General features: G+C 39.0%; 1 protein-coding gene across 1 annotated transcript; it reads right to left on the reverse strand.

The window, feature by feature from the left end:
• Positions 1-11,070: 11,070 nt before the first annotated feature.
• LOC110769176 (uncharacterized) lies at positions 11,071-15,068 on the reverse strand. Its single transcript, XM_021973106.1, has 2 exons — positions 14,951-15,068; positions 11,071-13,493 (listed from the first exon to the last, which is right to left on the reverse strand). Exons 1-2 carry the CDS (start codon positions 15,066-15,068, stop codon positions 11,071-11,073), a joined length of 2,541 nt encoding a protein of 846 aa, XP_021828798.1.
• Between the last annotated feature and the right edge of the window lie 1,239 nt (positions 15,069-16,307).

The raw sequence follows: 16,307 nt of genomic DNA on the forward strand, positions 1-16,307 counted from the left end.
GTACATCTATACACACCCCACCACTCTTCATATTAAGTTTTAGAAAAATACAAACTCCTCTACATCCTATTGACAGATTACTCTTCTCTTTTAAAGACGTAGAAAATTGACGAGCCTACCTCTTTAAATATGCGTGGGAGTTGATGGAAAGGCTTGTTGATTATCAACTCAACAATACCCAAGTGTTGGAATTCCAGTTACAGTTCTTGGAGAGAGATAAAATTGTTCTCTTTCTCTAGAAAGTATTAAATTTCGGGTTTGGGGTTCTATTTGTTTGTTATTTTTTTTGCTGGGAACAAAGAAAATTGTGGGGTTTAAATAGAAAATCTCTTTTATTTCTTATTTTTTCAGTTTGGGGTGTATTTAAGGGTAGTTTGGGAAGATAGTGGGGTTTTCTTAGAAATTGTGAAAATTTAAATTAAAAGATGGGGTGAACTTAGAACATGGAGTGAACTAAGAGAAGTGTGAGGTTTAAATAGAAAATCTCTAAAAAATAATCCCACTATAATCCTATTATGTGTATTTTTTTTTAAGAAAACTTATCTACAAAAAAAGTGGGCTACATAATCCCACTACTCCAACCCTTTGACTTGAACTCAAAATGTTGAAGCCGAAATATGAACACGGGACACAAATAATGTCAATGAAGGATACCTATCATTTCTGATCCAATCCTACCTCCTAATCCAATCTCCTAGCCACCAAATATATGGTCAACTATCATATTGTCCTTCAGAAGTCAAAATAACCCAACTTGCCCTTGATATTTTGCGTCTCACTTTAACCCCCACCATCACATCCATATAAACATATGTTAGAAAAGCTGATACAGCTCCCACCCATCAGCCCCTACTCCCCCTCGCCCTTCTCCTCCTGACCAACCCATCCTTAGCACATTTGATCACCATATTATTTTGTTTAAAACAAAAAATTATCAATGTGTTTGATCATACCTTGAACTCCCCTTGCAATAAAAATTGAAAATAAACTTAAAAAGGAAGAAAAAGTTTGTGCATCAAGGTCACATGTAAAGACTGAAAGTGAAAAGTACAAGCTACCACCACATTATGAGAACTTCACCGCCCTTCGTCCCCACACATAGGAGAGATTCTATGAACTATACAAATATTCAGGGGGGAAATGAAGAAACTCTACCAATATAGAAACACATTGGTTTTCTCAAACAAATTAGTAATGTTCTCAATTTTCAAATTTTTATTTTTAAAAGTATAAAAATCCCAGTAATTTTCATTACTTCACTCCGAAGGTGAAACTTATACTTCCCTCAAAACTTTTGCAGCATCCTCTGGGAAGCCTGGGTTTATGTAACACCCAGTTCCGATTTCAAACCCAGCAACAACACTTAATTGAGGAACTATATCTGCAAGAACCAATGGGCTTAAGGTAACTGTGAAGCATTATCCCCAAGTGGAGAAGTCTGAACCATGAAATTAAATGGTGGATTGTTCAACTGCAAAGACATCTTCCGAAGCACGAGTTTTAGGAGCCCTCCAAGTTCAACTGCCTGCAAAGTCGCATCTAAAGTCTCAGGCAAGCAATCATAGGTATCTAAATGGGTGCATATTTGCATCAGATAAGCTGAATGTGCCATCTATGACACTGAAATAAATATTTAGAAACTTGTTTTTGAGTGTGATATTTATTCTTATGATTCGACACACAAGTTAAGCATACAAGCTAAGAATATTTTGTCAAAAATACAGTACCACAATACTCGATATGCAGAATTCTCTGTGCTATTTTCAACCACGCGAGCTAAAAATCTGTAGATGATAACCCTATGGCATATGAAGAGCTAATTTCTTAGGCTGCCATAAAATCATTATTTCTCAGTTTTTCTTGTCAAAGACAGAGTCGTTAACCCTAAAGATTCATGCTTTATATAAGCCCCTATTAAAGTCTACCATAATACTGGAAGCAACTCCCAATGGTGTTTTTCAATTCCTACTCACACTGTATGTTTCTTTTTCATAATTTGGCCATATTGTGCATATAAATTTTGCAAACAAAATCCTACCTAAAAAGTCATTCACATTGGGAAATGAAAATAGCATATTTTAAGTGATCATCACACAAAACTTATACTCTAATTTTCCTGTTTTACAAAAAAGAAAACCAATGTATTTCATTAATCCAAATATTGAAATTAATTACGTATGTTTCAAGTAGCGTTTCAAAATAAACAACATAATATCTTACCAAAGTAGAAGCAAAATCAGTTCATACATCAACATGTCAGTTTCTATAACATAGACAATTACCTTCTCACTATCTAGCTCATGGAAATGAGAAGAGTGATCCAGCGGAATGATCCACATCTCAAATGGAAATGTAGCAGCAAAAGGTACATTTGCAAGAAACATTTAAATAAATATGGAAATACAAGAAATATTAACAAAATATACAAATTGCAAGAAACATTTAAATAAGTATGGAAATACAAGAAATATTAACAAAATATACAAATTGCAAGAAACATTTAAATTAAAATTAATAGGACATTAAAATTAATAAAATGAAAATTACAAATAATTTACCTCATCGCTAAGATTTTCCCCACTTCTTTGGTTATCCATCGCTTTTGTGAGGGCATCTCTCCATTTCCCCAACTCTTTGTTGAGAATTTTTCACCGACTAGACAATGCCATTTCCATACGGGTGGAACCCGATCTTTCAACAAATTTTTGATGAATTTTTTTCCACATTTGGCTGAATTTCATCTCTTTACCAGATATGGGATCATGACTAATTTGGACCCAACACTCACATGACAAGACATCTTCCATGATACTCCTTGCCCCTCCGGTTTCTTGAGAAAAAGCCATAATATGATAGAGAAAAATTAAACTTGAAAGTGAAAAAAATATGGAGTAGAAAGTGAATAATAGTTGGAGGAGGAGAAGATGTATGAGGATTTGTTGTTAAAAATGAAGAGTATTGATTGGTATTTATAGAAAAAAAAGTCAGTATTTTTTTTAAAAAATTTCGAATTTTTTTCATAATTTTTTTGCTCATAAAATTCCCTGCCTTTGGATTGGAGGACAAAAACAATCGGACAGCCCAGGGAGCCACCACGTGGCTTATAGCTATTGGCGGAAAGCTGCAGGCGCGCACGCGCCAACGTTAAAAAAAATTTGAATTGTCTTGCTGACACCAGCATGGCGTTAGCGCTTGCATCATCCAACTAGCAGGCTCTCGCTCAGGCCCCCTCCCCCTTTGGGCTACAGTAGGCCCCCAACCCTTGCCTTCAGGCTCTGCTGGAAGTGGCCTAAAGGCTAAGTTTAGGGTAAGGTCAAGCAAGGGCTGCCACTATACATGTGAATAGTGTCAGCCTTGCCATTTGTGGTTCCACCCATGAGGGTTAAGTCTAGGGCAAGTCTAAGGCAAATACTATTCATTGTACTTTATTTCATATTTTTTTATACTTAAATCATTAATTTTGATAAGCTTTTTAGATAATATTTTCCATTGTCACGTGTCACTATTTATTATAAAATTCTCACTTAAAATTTAAGATAACATTTTTAGGATAAAATTTTCAAATAAAATTTTCGGATAAAATTTTTGGATAAAATGTTCGGTTGCCACGTGTCCATATTTATTATAAAATTCACATCTCACTCATCATACAATTGAAATACCTACTCACTCATCATACAATTGAAATATTCTCGGTCCTCATAGTTCGACACAATGGAGTACAAGAACGACTCAATCATTGGCGGAGGCGGTTCCACAGGATCACGACGTGGGGGAGTATTTTCCTTCGGAGGACATAATAGTGCCATTATTTCAGACACGGAACGCACCACTGGAACCGACTGCGGGCATTGTTCACTTGAGGAGCCATGTGTAATGGTTTTCCTCTTTTTTGTTTTGCCTTGACTAATCTATTAAAAAAATGAAATTGGAAATGTAAGAAATATATATATATATATATATAAAGACATTAAATTGAATAAAACGGAAATTAATTTTTTTTTTTACCTCGTTGCCAAGATTTTAACTTCTTCGAACATTTGTCCACGACCCTCCGGCTTCGATGGAAGAGGTCATTTGTATTTTTGCACAAATGAAATTTTGTAGTAGAAAATTTGGTGTGGAAAGTGAAAAATATTTGAAGGAGATGAGTTTGTATGAAGATTTGGTGTGGAAAGTGAATAAAATTGTTAGGTATTTATAGGGAAAAAATCCATAATTTTTTGGTATTTTTTTGCAATTTTTTCAGCCAAAAAAACGAGGATCGTCGGATTTCTGGAAAAAAACCAATCGGAGAGTCTATCAGGGGCTGACATCAGCGCGTGGAAGTCAAATTTTTTTACCGTTGGAGTCTGTCAAGGGCTGACATCAACGCCAACGGTAAAAAAAAATTAAAATTCCTGCGCGATGACGTCAGCGTGACGTCAGCGCTGACGTCATCGCCCTCGGGCGGAAGCCCAGGCGAAACCTGCCCTTGGGCTTGCCCGGGCTGGTGGGACCCAGGGCTTGCCCGGGCTTGAGGCTGCGCGCTGGAGCTCCTTTGGCTTGCGAGGGGGGCCTTTCGCCCTGGTTTGAAGCAGCGCTGGAGCGCCTCTGAGGAGTTGAAGAGTCTGATGAAGAAGATGATGCCATTCTCTTCTTTAATCAATTAGACGTATTATTATTATAGGCAAGAATGCACACAGAGCATGCCACAATGTACCTGCAACACTAGAAAAGTACTAGTGACAACCTAGGCACTCAGAAGGACCCATCAATCTAGGCATCTCCTGTGCTAGCAACAACTATGGTGGAAGTGTGTGAAAACATTATAATCAAGTAAATACCAAACAGCAGATAATGATGACTAGTCAACTACCAAGAACACAAACCCAGAAAAATTACAGATATGCAAACCAGATTTTGTTCACCCAGAAACCCACCATTGGGAAAAACTGGAGGTCATCAATCGATCAGGCAATCCAGTAAGTAGAAAAAGATTCTTACAAAGGAATACACGCGAGCTCAAGCAACACCTAGATCAATTTAGGAAGATGAGCTCTACCTCCTTCGTACAATCTTCTTCTCCAACTTAGCAAAGCTTGAAGCTCAATTCTTCATGGCAATGGCAGCTCCTTCTCCAGCTCGTTCATCTCATGGCACTAGCTTGCAAGCTCCAACTCAAACCGAAACCAAAATTTGGATTCAAGGGAGAATGACCAATTTCTTCAAGAAACCATACTCTTGAAGAAATCAGTCTTGAATCTGACCTAGATATAAATGAGAGAGTGATTTAAGTAGCTAGATGCAGATTCGAGTTTCAAATGCAGTTTTTCAAGAAGAAATCAATTGGAAAAACTCATAGATGAAATATATAGTTCTCTCTTGAGGAAGAAGAAGAGAAAGATAGCAAGCCAATCTTTCCAAAACTTCCACCCAAAAGAGACGGCTGCCAAAAGAGGAATTCACTAGCCTTTACAGACAAAAAATTCCCTTAGGTCAGAATGACACATGGCAGCAGAGAGAGAAAAGAGAATAGGACAAAACAGTTGGTTAACCAGCTGGAAATCCTACAGAGCAAGGATGACTAGTCATCATTTATGAAAACAGTTTAATGCAATGATATGCAATGCATGATTTACCTTTGTCAATTTGCTTGATCCTCCATATGATAGATGATAGTTAAGAACACCTAGAGATGCTATTCTTAATCTAAACTTGAGCTTGATAAATACAATAAAAATCCTATTACAAAATTGTCAAGGGAAGCCAAAAGAATTAATCAAAATTCATACATTAACAATCTCCCCCTTTTTGGCTTTCCTTCACAACACACTCTCTCAAAAACACTCAACCCAAAACCAAACCTAAGGAGATGATGAAATGAAGTACCTGCAAAACAGCAACCAAACTTCCAGGCACAAGACAAGCATATTATATCACATAAATTTTAATTTTAAGCAATATGCAATATGTGCAATAAGGGGGTTGAGAGTGTTCTCCCCCTTGTTGATAAGGAAAGTGCAAAAAGGCAAGGAAGCAGAAACAGAACATAGAGGGATTAAACACAGGGCAGAAAATTTGATTTGAACAAAGGTAAAAACACAAGGCATAGATTGGTTACAAAGCACATAACATCTGTTCAAATCAGTACAACACAACTCCCCCTAACAAGATGCACAGACTATCCAAGCAAAAACAAAGAAACCCACAATGTGATTACAAAAATATACCTCCAACTTGCCAAAACAGACTCCCCCTATCTAGGACACTTCCTATAAGAACATTGCAGCTAGAAAATAAGAGAATCAATAGAGGCATCAGAATCAACAAAAGCATCAGAGTCCTTAGGGGCAGGAGCAAGCTGAGTATCTACGTCAGCAGCAGCATCAGATGAAGAGGATGGAATGAGGCTCAAAAGGTGCTGAATGTGTTTCTCCTTGGCAGCAAGCTGAGCTCTGAGAGAGGCATTTTCAGAAGTGGATGACACAGAGGTGTGAAAGGTTCTTGAAACCTTTTGGCTAAGGGCAACAGAGGCCTTGCCAAATGGAGCAATGGGAGGATTCCACTGATCAGAATCAAGAAAGGACACCTGGTTGCGCTCACAGAGAAGCTGGATAAGACAGGGGAAGACAAGAGTCCCCTTGTGTTTTGTACCATGACCTATGGTTTTGCCAAGAATAGCATGATAGAGAATATCCCCAAAGGGAATTTTATCATGATTCACCATTGAAATCATTAGTTGACAGGCAACCAGAGTGGGATTTGAATTATTTCCAGTGGGCAGAACATTATGATGGATAAAATCCCATAGAAATTTGTAGAATGGTGACAAATAGACTTAATAGGAAGGCCTTTAGAAGTCAGAGGCATAGACTGATCAGTATAAGCCATGGTTTTAAACAAATCAATATTATACTGAGAAGAAACACCAGGAAACTTCTCAGAATCAAAACCAGGGCAAGACCTAAAACCTAAAACCCGATTGATGACAGATGGTCTCAGAGTAATGGGCACAGACCTAACAACAATCTGATAGTTTGACCCCTTAGGATCAGCAGGAAAATTTGAGTAAAACTCCTTAATTACAGAAGAGTTAAACTTACCAGAGAGAGCATTGAGAGAATGAAGACGGTAGTGCTAAAAAATCTGAGTGGCTGAGGCTTGGGCTGCCAAGGGGAGAACATCAATTTGGTAAGACCTCTTAGGCACAAACCTCCTTTTAGAGATAACACCATCAAAGAACGAGGCTGCCTCAGGGGACACAAATGGAGAGGATTCTCCAACAGGAATAGAGGAAGAGGAACGGGTCCTAGGAGCCCTAGGAATGGAGGGAATGAAATCCACTCTGTCATGGGATTTCGATTTGGAGCGACAATTGTAAGAGAGGAAGGGCTTTGAGGACGACATGGCAGGCAGGGAGAAGAATTGGGGAAGAGAAAACAGAGGAAAACAAAGAGAAGAACGAAGACGGCAGAGAGAAAAAAAATGCAGAAAGAGGGAAAGAAACAAACAGGAGGAAGAATTTTAGGGACCCAACGAGGTAGGCTGCTCGATTTTGTTTCTGAAGGACACAGAATGGGAAAAAGAGGGAAAAGAGCCCTAAAAGAAAAAGAAGAAGAAGAAGATTCGTGGACCCAAAGGGGTTTGTTTCTGATTTTAGTGGTTGAAAAAGACAAACTGAAAAGAAAGACAAAAAGAAGAGGGAAAAAAGACCTAAAAACTAAATGAAAAGAGAAACCAAATAAAAAGGAACCGCTAAAAACCAAAAGAAAAAAAAAACGCTAAAAAAAAAAAAAAAAAAACCGCTAAGCTGGAAAAAGAAGAAGAAGAGGACCAGATGACTAGTCAACCACAATTAGCATGAACATATGTTGACTAGGCAACTAAAGCAACATCATAAAAGGCATCAAATATTGTATCGACCTTGTGAAAGACATGGTTTTGGCTTTAAAAACACAAGCATGAACTAGCAAATATCTCAAGGGATCAAAGATGCATTAGCACAATATCCTAGACCAAGTCTTCAAGCACATGAAAGAAAATGAATTAAAGGATAGATCCATATGCAGTGCACATTGATAGACAACTCAGAGAGATAGAATATGAAGTGCATTTCATGCTTAAAGACAAGGCATATTCAGGAATAAGGAGGTTTAGAGCCAAGGGACACAAGAGATGAAACCTTATCTCTCTTGGAGAGGCACTTATGCAATGCAATTTTATGACATGATCAGAGTAAGGGCTCAAAGTTAAAATATCATCACTCTCTATTGACAAAATATTTGATGATTTACTTTGTGGTACTTGCACATCCCAGACATAAGTGCTTGAATGGCCCAATTTTACAGCTCTTTGCTCTAGATGCTTCAATCATATCACCTTATACCTTCCTAGAGCCGTGACTACATTGGTCACACTTCCCTTTTTTGTTTTTTTGTTTTATTTTAAATAGATTGGCTAAGAGAGTGAGATAAGCTAAGAGACAATAACAAAGACAGTCCAAAATGAAGCATGGATACTTGGCTCACCAAGAGGACAAGATAGCACGATTGAAGTCTCATCTAACAGCTCTTAAACAAGAAAAAGGATTATGCACAAGTCAGACAAAGCACAAAAGCATTCAATCTTCACACCATCAGAGAGGAGAGATATGAACAGTGGCATATCAATTTCAAGAATGTGCTGAAGACAAGGAACAGACACGCTAATCAATCAATTGAGCAAACGAAAATTGACTGTCTAAGTGTGACATGTTTCTGAAAGTCCAAGGCCTTGGTGAGTATGTCTGCAAGTTGTTTCTCAGAAGGAACAAACTCTAAGGTTAAAATTTTGTCTTCCACAAGATCTCTAATAAAATGATGCCTAATGTCTATATGCTTAGTCCTAGAGTGTTGAACAGGATTTTTAGAAATATCTATGGCACTCATGTTGTCACAATAGATTAGAAAGCTTGATTGAGCAAGACCATAGTCATCCAACATTTGTCTCATTCAAAGGAGTTGAGTGCAGCAACTCCCAGCTGCAACATACTCTGCTTCAGCAGTGGATAAGGAGACAGAGTTCTGTTTTTTACTATGCCAAGCAACCAGGTTGTTGCCTACATAAAAGACCCCCTCGGAAGTGCTTTTCCTATCATCTCTACAACTTGCCCAATCGGCATCACTATACCCAACAAGAGTGGCACAAGTGTCATAGGTATACCACAATCCAAACTTAACAGTCCCACTCACATATTTTATGATTCTCTTAACAGCAAACAAGTGAGACTTTTTTGGGTCACTTTGAAACCTAGCACACACCCCAACACTAAAAGAAATGTCTGGTCTACTAGCAGTCAAGTAGAGAAGACTTCCTATCATGCTCTATAGAGAGTTTGATCCACACTTTTACCATGTAAGTCTTTATGAATTTTAGCACTAGTGCTCATTGGAGTTCTTGCAGATTTTGCAGCATCCAAACCAAATTTTTTCACAAGCTTTTTTGCATATTTTGATTGAGATATAAAGATCCCATCATGGCTTTGTTTGATTTGAAGACCTAAGAAATAGTTAAGCTCACCTACAAGACTCATTTCAAATTCACTAGTCATGACATGAATAAACTCTTGAACATGCAAGTCAGAGGTAGAACCAACCACAATATCATCAACATACACTTGAGCAATCAAGATATCTCTTTTGTACCTTTTTACAAACAAAGTTTTGTCAACTGACCCTCTAACATAGCCATTTCCTAGAAGATGAGAGGATAACCTCTCATACCATGCTCTAGGCGCTTGTTTCAAACCATAGAGGGCCTTTTTTAACCGAAACACATCATTTGGATGATATGGATCTTCAAAACCCTTTGGTTGCTCAACATAGACTTCTTCATTTAGGATACCATTCAAAAAGGCAGTTTTGACATCCATTTGATAAAGTTTGAATTTCAAGTGACAAGCAATGGCAAGAAGTAATCTAACAGATTCTAATCTTGCAACAGGGGCAAAAGTTTCATCAAAGTCAATGCCTTCCATTTGAGTGTATCCTTGAGCAACCAATCTAGCCTTGTTTCTTACCACATTACCTTGTTCATCAGTTTTATTTTTGAAAATCCACTTAGTACCTATAACATTAGTGTTGACTGGTCTAGGGACAAGGTACCAAACATCATTTCTGACAAATTGATTTAATTCCTCCTGCATTGCAAGAAACCACTCACCATGGTGCAAGGCTTCTTTCACATTTTTCGGCTCTTCCTTTGAGACATAACACACATGGCTAATTTCTTGAGCTATTTGTTTCCTAGTTCTCACTCCTTGATTAAGAGGACCAATAATGACACTCTCAGTTCGAGTGAGAGGACTGTGATCAGCATGGGAGCTGGCAACCTGGACAGATGAGATGGAACTAGAGGTTGAAGGAGTTGACAGGTCAACCACAAGATCCAGACCTGGAGATCTTGCATGAGAGGAGGAGGAGGAAAAAGACCATCCTCATCTAATGCCATCTCAGTAGAGGCAGCAAAATCATCAATATTGACATTTATGGACTCAATGATAGTTCTGGTCTTGCAGTTGTACACTCTATAGGCTCGGCTTGAAGTGGAATAGCCAAGAAATATTCCCTTATCACACTTAGAATCAAACTTAGCAAGATGCTCCCTATCTCTCAGAATATAGCATGTGCTACCAAAGAATCTAAAATATGAAACATTAGGCTTCTTTCCTTTCCAAATCTCATAGGGTGTTTGTTTGGTACCAGACCTCAAAAATACCCTATTTGAGATGTAACAAGCTGTATTTACAGCTTCAGCCCAAAAGTGTTTAGCAAGATTTTTGCTGTTGAGCATCACCCTAGCCATCTCAACAAGGACTCTATTCTTTCTCTCCACAACACCATTTTGCTGAGGTGTAATAGGTGCAGAGAACTCATGCTTAATTCCCATCTCTTCACAAAATTTCAGAAATTGAGAATTCTCAAATTCAGAACCATGGTCTGTTCTAATTCTAACAAGAGGCAGATGACTAGTCATCTTCTCTTTTTGCAAAAGATGACAGACAGATTTAAACCTTTGAAATGTGTCAGATTTCTCACGTAAGAATGAGACCTAAGTGTACCTAGAGAAATCATCAACAATGACCAGAATATATTTCTTGCCACCAATGGACAAGGTTTGAATGGGGCCAACAAGATCCATGTGAACAAGTTCTAGACATACTTTGGTTTGAATGTGTTTGACCTTTTTGTGTGACACTCTAATTTGTTTGCCCAATTGACATCCTTCACAAATATGTTGATCAGTTTTGTCAAGCTTTGGTAGACCACTCACTAATTCTTTCTTGGACAATTTATGCAAGTCTCTAAAGTTCATATGTCCAAGCCTTTGATGCCACAAGACACTTGTTTTATTCACAACCTTATTGCAAACTACTTTTGCATCATTGACCCCATCAATGCAATAGCAATTGTCTCTAGACCTTGCCACGCTCACAATCTCATTGCCACCTTTTCCAATGATTTTGCAGCCATGCTTGGAGAATCTAACTTCTACTACTCCATCATCACACAGCTGACTCACACTAATGAGATTTGATATGAGACCCTCAACAAATCTAACATTCTTAAGCTCAGGTAATCCAGGGATACAAACAGTACCTTTTCCAACAACTTGAGACTTGTGACCTCCATCAAAAGTCACAGTGCCTCCATCAAAAGGGGTGAGGGATGAGAAGACACTCTTATCACCAGACATATGTTTGGAACAACCACTATCAAAGTACCAAGAGTTGGTGTTTGAAGCAGCAAAAGCATTTAGCACAACAAGACATTTGGTATGACCTTTTGCAATCCAAGTAGACTTAGGCACAATGGGTGAACTCATTTTAAGGGAGACAAGTTTGGCAATCTTAGTGACTTCATTTAGCAAATGATCAACCTGATCTTGCAAAGATCTGGGATTCCTTTTAGATTTTGAAGACAATTTTCTGGTCTTATCCTTTTGGTACATATGACAGACTGGTCGAATATGACCAGTCAACCCACACCTGTAACAAGTTGGAACAAACTTAGGTTTCTTGACTACCTGCTGAACATCAAGAGGAGCAATGGCTGGAGTTTTTGACTTGACAAACTTAGAGGTAGAGCTAGACGACCTAGAATCAAAAAGATCAAATCCAAGACCACCTTTGTCCCCTCGAAGTTTTCCCATATTCAACATTTTGTCAATTTTTGAGGCACCAATGGTCATAGATATAACCTTACTTTTTGCTTCATTCAATTCACCTAGGAGCAGTTTGTTTGAGTTCTGGAACCCGATGTTACTCTCCTTGAGCACATTAACTTGAGTTTCAAGATTACTCCTAATTGACGCAAGTGCAACAATTTCTTTTTCTAGAGACTCAAATTTGTCACTCAACTCCTTTTCGGTTTCTTTTAAGATGAGAATTTCATGTTTAAGTTCTTGGTTATTGGCCTCAAGTTTGAGACTCTCTTCTTTCAAGGAAAAAGTCTCTCTGAACAAGCAATCATATTTTCTTCCTAATGACTCGTATGACAGGTCATCTGACTCAGAAGCAGATTCATCAGACACCAGCTGCACAGAGGCAACAAAGGCAACTTGTTGGTCATCATCATCAGAGGAAGATGAATCCTCTTGAGATACATCACTCTCATTCTCACTCCAGCTCACTTTCATGGCTTTGTCCTTTCCTTTGGAGTATTTTTTCTGATTGTTTGCGCAGTCGGCAGCATAGTGCCCAATGCCTCCACAAGTGAAGCACTTGACAGATTTTCTAAAATCTTTAGTGAAAGGTTTGACATCCTTGTTCCTCTCATTAGACCGATCAGTTGATGGTCTAAATTGTCTCTCACTACCAGAGCTGCCCTCTCTAGCAAACTTTCCTTTATCCTTAAGAATTCTCCTAAATTTTTTGACAAACAAGGCCATCTCATCCTCAAAAATTGAGGGTTTTTCACCACCTTTCAGAGATGAATCATGCACTCCTTGAAGTGCAACATTGTTTGATTTTTTAGTGTCATTTTCTTCCATATTCAACTCCATCTCATATGTTTTCAATTTTCCTACAAGCTTGCCAAGCTTAATTTCATTTAAGTTTTGGACCCCCATGATTGCTGTTTTCTTTGCTCTAAACCTAGATGGTAGAACACGAAGAATTTTCTGAACAACAAGAAGCTCTTCAATAGGTTGACTCATGGCTTCATTAGTGATCATCTCAACTCTCCCATGAAACTCAGAGATAAACTCAGTTTCAGACATCCTAAGTTCTTCAAATTGTGCAAGCACCATATGAAGTTTTAGGGTTCTAACTTGGTCGTCCCCTTCATGAACTACCCTTAGTTTATCCCAAGCCTGTTTAGCATTAGGGATGTGTTGTATATGTGAAAACTGTGTGCTAGACAAGGCTGTAACTAAGGCATTTCTGGCCTTCTTGTTTGAATATGCAGCAAACACCTCAACTTCAGTCCATTCCGACCTGGGCTTGGGCACAACTTCACTCTCAACAGTCTTAACTGGAGCAACCCACTCTTTTGTGAGATACTCACTGTAGGGGTCTTTTTGTTCCAGCAGCTTGACGAATGGGCTTGGGCTGCTGTAAGAAGAAAACAAACAAAACCTCCTGATGCCCGAGTTCAAGAACCAAACTCCCAAAAGAATTTTTAAAAGACTTGCTAAAGCCTTAAAAAAAATACGTTTGGGTTATTTTCACCAACAACCAGAAGAACGTGACGAATTTATTAGTGACTTGGCTTGAGGAGCTTGTGGGATGGGAGCTAAGCCTTCACGAGTTTAGCAATTTGAGAGAGAGAGAGATCAAAGCATGAGTTTCTTCAGCAGAAAAGAAAGGGAAAAATTAGGAGGATTTCTATCTCGGAAAGAGAGAGAAAACGATGGAAATAAAGATGGGGTGTCTAGAGTAAATTCCAGTGCGCTTGACAAAGCTTGGTCGTGCTGTGGAATGGTGTGTTTTGCTGGGTAGAGGGAGCTTTCTTTTATAGGCACTTGGTACCCTAGTTCTATGATCTTCCATCCCCACATTTTCCTTCGCTTCTTTCCATTCATTCCTTTTGGTGAAACCTCCTCCATCAGAGTGCAGGCTCCTTTGAATTCCAAGGTTTTCTATACAGCTGGGCCTCCCCATGGGGGTGAGGCGCCACCTGCTTTCTCCCTCGGTTTTCAAACTAGAGCTCGCAGAGGGAAAGAGAGGATGGGAGAAGTTGTTTGTCCAGTGGGTATTCCTTTGATATACACAGATTTCCTTCGGTCCCTGCCATGGCTCCTCGTTGACCAAATTGGAGTCCTGACAAGAGTGGAACACGGGGCTGGTTTTTTTATAAAGCGTTGGGCTGGGCTTTGGCATGCTATTTCCAGCATCCAATGGGTTTTTGTGAAGCTGCTGGGAACAACCTATTTGTTTTCATTTTGGGCTTTTACTGATGTGGGTTTGCCTAAGTGCTACAGCAGTCTATGGGATGTTCTCCTAAGGCATTGGACCTCATTTTTCTCCTCTCTCATGCTAACCCATGTATTTGGGCCCGGGGAATGGGCTTGAGTTTTAGTGCCTCCTAGGTGGCCTAAAACTTCCATTCCTCGGTCCCTCAATGGGCCTCGTGAGTGCTCGTACCCATCCATGCCACAACCTTCTCAGCAAGCCCCAGGTAATTACGTGGCTTAGGCCCACTTGAGCTCGTAGCATGGCTTGATGGCATGGCGTGTTTATTTATCGTGCTTGCGCTTGAGTTTTATCATGCTATAATAAGCCTGTGATTGGATCAAATAGCATCAAATGAGTGTGAATTATAAAGCCGTTGCATGCTTGCTTGGCGTGACACATAACCCACGGCTTAGGTAGGTGCGTCCTACACTTTCTCTTTATGCCCCGATCGGGTTTCCTTTACGACCAATTATTTGTACCGGGCCAAGAATACGCTTGGGCCTAGCCCTTGGATTTTTGGGCCTCAACACTCACTTGCATACTCATCAAGGGCATCAAGGAATATCTCAATTTTTTTTCTCCATGCAGCGTAGTTGTTTTCGTCAAAGTACGGAGGAGAGTTGCACGATCCAGCAACTCGATCCCTTTCCATAGTGAGCACACCTAAACACCAAAACAAATCCTAGGATCTCTCTATTTGTGTGAAGAGCTGAAGCTCTGATACCAATTGAAAATGGTACTTAGGTGAAGAGGGGTAAATTTAAATCACACAAACACAACCACAATCAAGAATGCACACAGAGCATGCCACAATGTACCTGCAACACTAGAAAAGTACTAGTGACAACCTAGGCACTCAGAAGGACCCATCAATCTAGGCATCCCCTGTGCTAGCAACAACTATGGTGTAAGTGTGTGAAAACATTATAATCAAGTAAATACCAAACAGCAGATAATGATGACTAGTCAATTACCAAGAACACAAACCCAGAAAAATTACAGATATGCAAACCAGATTTTGTTCACCCAGAAACCCACCATTGGGAAAAACTGGAGGTCATCAATCGATCAGGCAATCTAGTAAGTAGAAAAAGATTCTTACAAAGGAATACAAGCAAGCTCAAGCAACACCTAGATCTATTTAGGAAGATGAGCTATACCTCCTTCGTGCAATCTTCTTCTCCAACTTAGCAAAGCTTGAAGCTCAGTTCTTCATGGCAATGGCAGCTCCTTCTCTAGCTCGTTCATCTCATGGCACTAGCTTGCAAGCTCCAACTCAGACCGAAACCAAAATTTGGATTCAAGGGAGAATGACCAATTTCTTCAAGAAACCATACTCTTGAAGAAATCAGTCTTGAATCTGACCTAGATATAAATGAGAGAGTGATTTAAGTAGCTAGATGCAGATTCGAGTTTCAAATGCAGTTTTTCAAGAAGAAATCAATTGGAAAAACTCATAGATGAAATATATAGTTCTCTCTTGAGGAAGAAGAAGAGAAAGATAGCAAGCCAATCTTTCCAAAACTTCCACCCAAAAGAGACGGCTGCCAAAAGAGGAATTCACTAGCCTTTACAGACAAAAAATTCCCTTAGGTCAGAATGACACATGGCAGCAGAGAGAGAAAAGAGAATAGGACAAAACAGTTGGTTAACCAGCTGGAAATCCTACAGAGCAAGGATGACTAGTCATCATTTATGAAAACAGTTTAATGCAATGATATGCAATGCATGATTTACCTTTGTCAATTTGCTTGAACCTCCATATGATAGATGATAGTTAAGAACACCTAGAGATGCTATTCTTAATCTAAACTTGAGCTTGATAAATACAATAAAAATCCTATTACAAAATTGTCAAGGGAAGCCAAAAGAATTAATCAAAATTCATACA

Source organism: Prunus avium, chromosome 3 (genome assembly GCF_965620075.1).
Source record: "Prunus avium chromosome 3, drPruAviu1.hap1.1, whole genome shotgun sequence".
NCBI classification, from domain to species: domain Eukaryota; kingdom Viridiplantae; phylum Streptophyta; class Magnoliopsida; order Rosales; family Rosaceae; genus Prunus; species Prunus avium.

Excerpts from the sequence above, each read along its gene's own strand:
- LOC110769176 (XM_021973106.1), bottom strand. The coding sequence starts at position 15,068 with ATGGAAAGGGATCGAGTTGCTGGATCGTGCAACTCTCCTCCGTACTTT. Across the intron at positions 13,494-14,950 it reads TGCCCTTGATGAGTATGCAA|TTAAGACTGTTGAGAGTGAA; the intron begins GTGAGTGTTGAG and ends GGGTTGCTCCAG.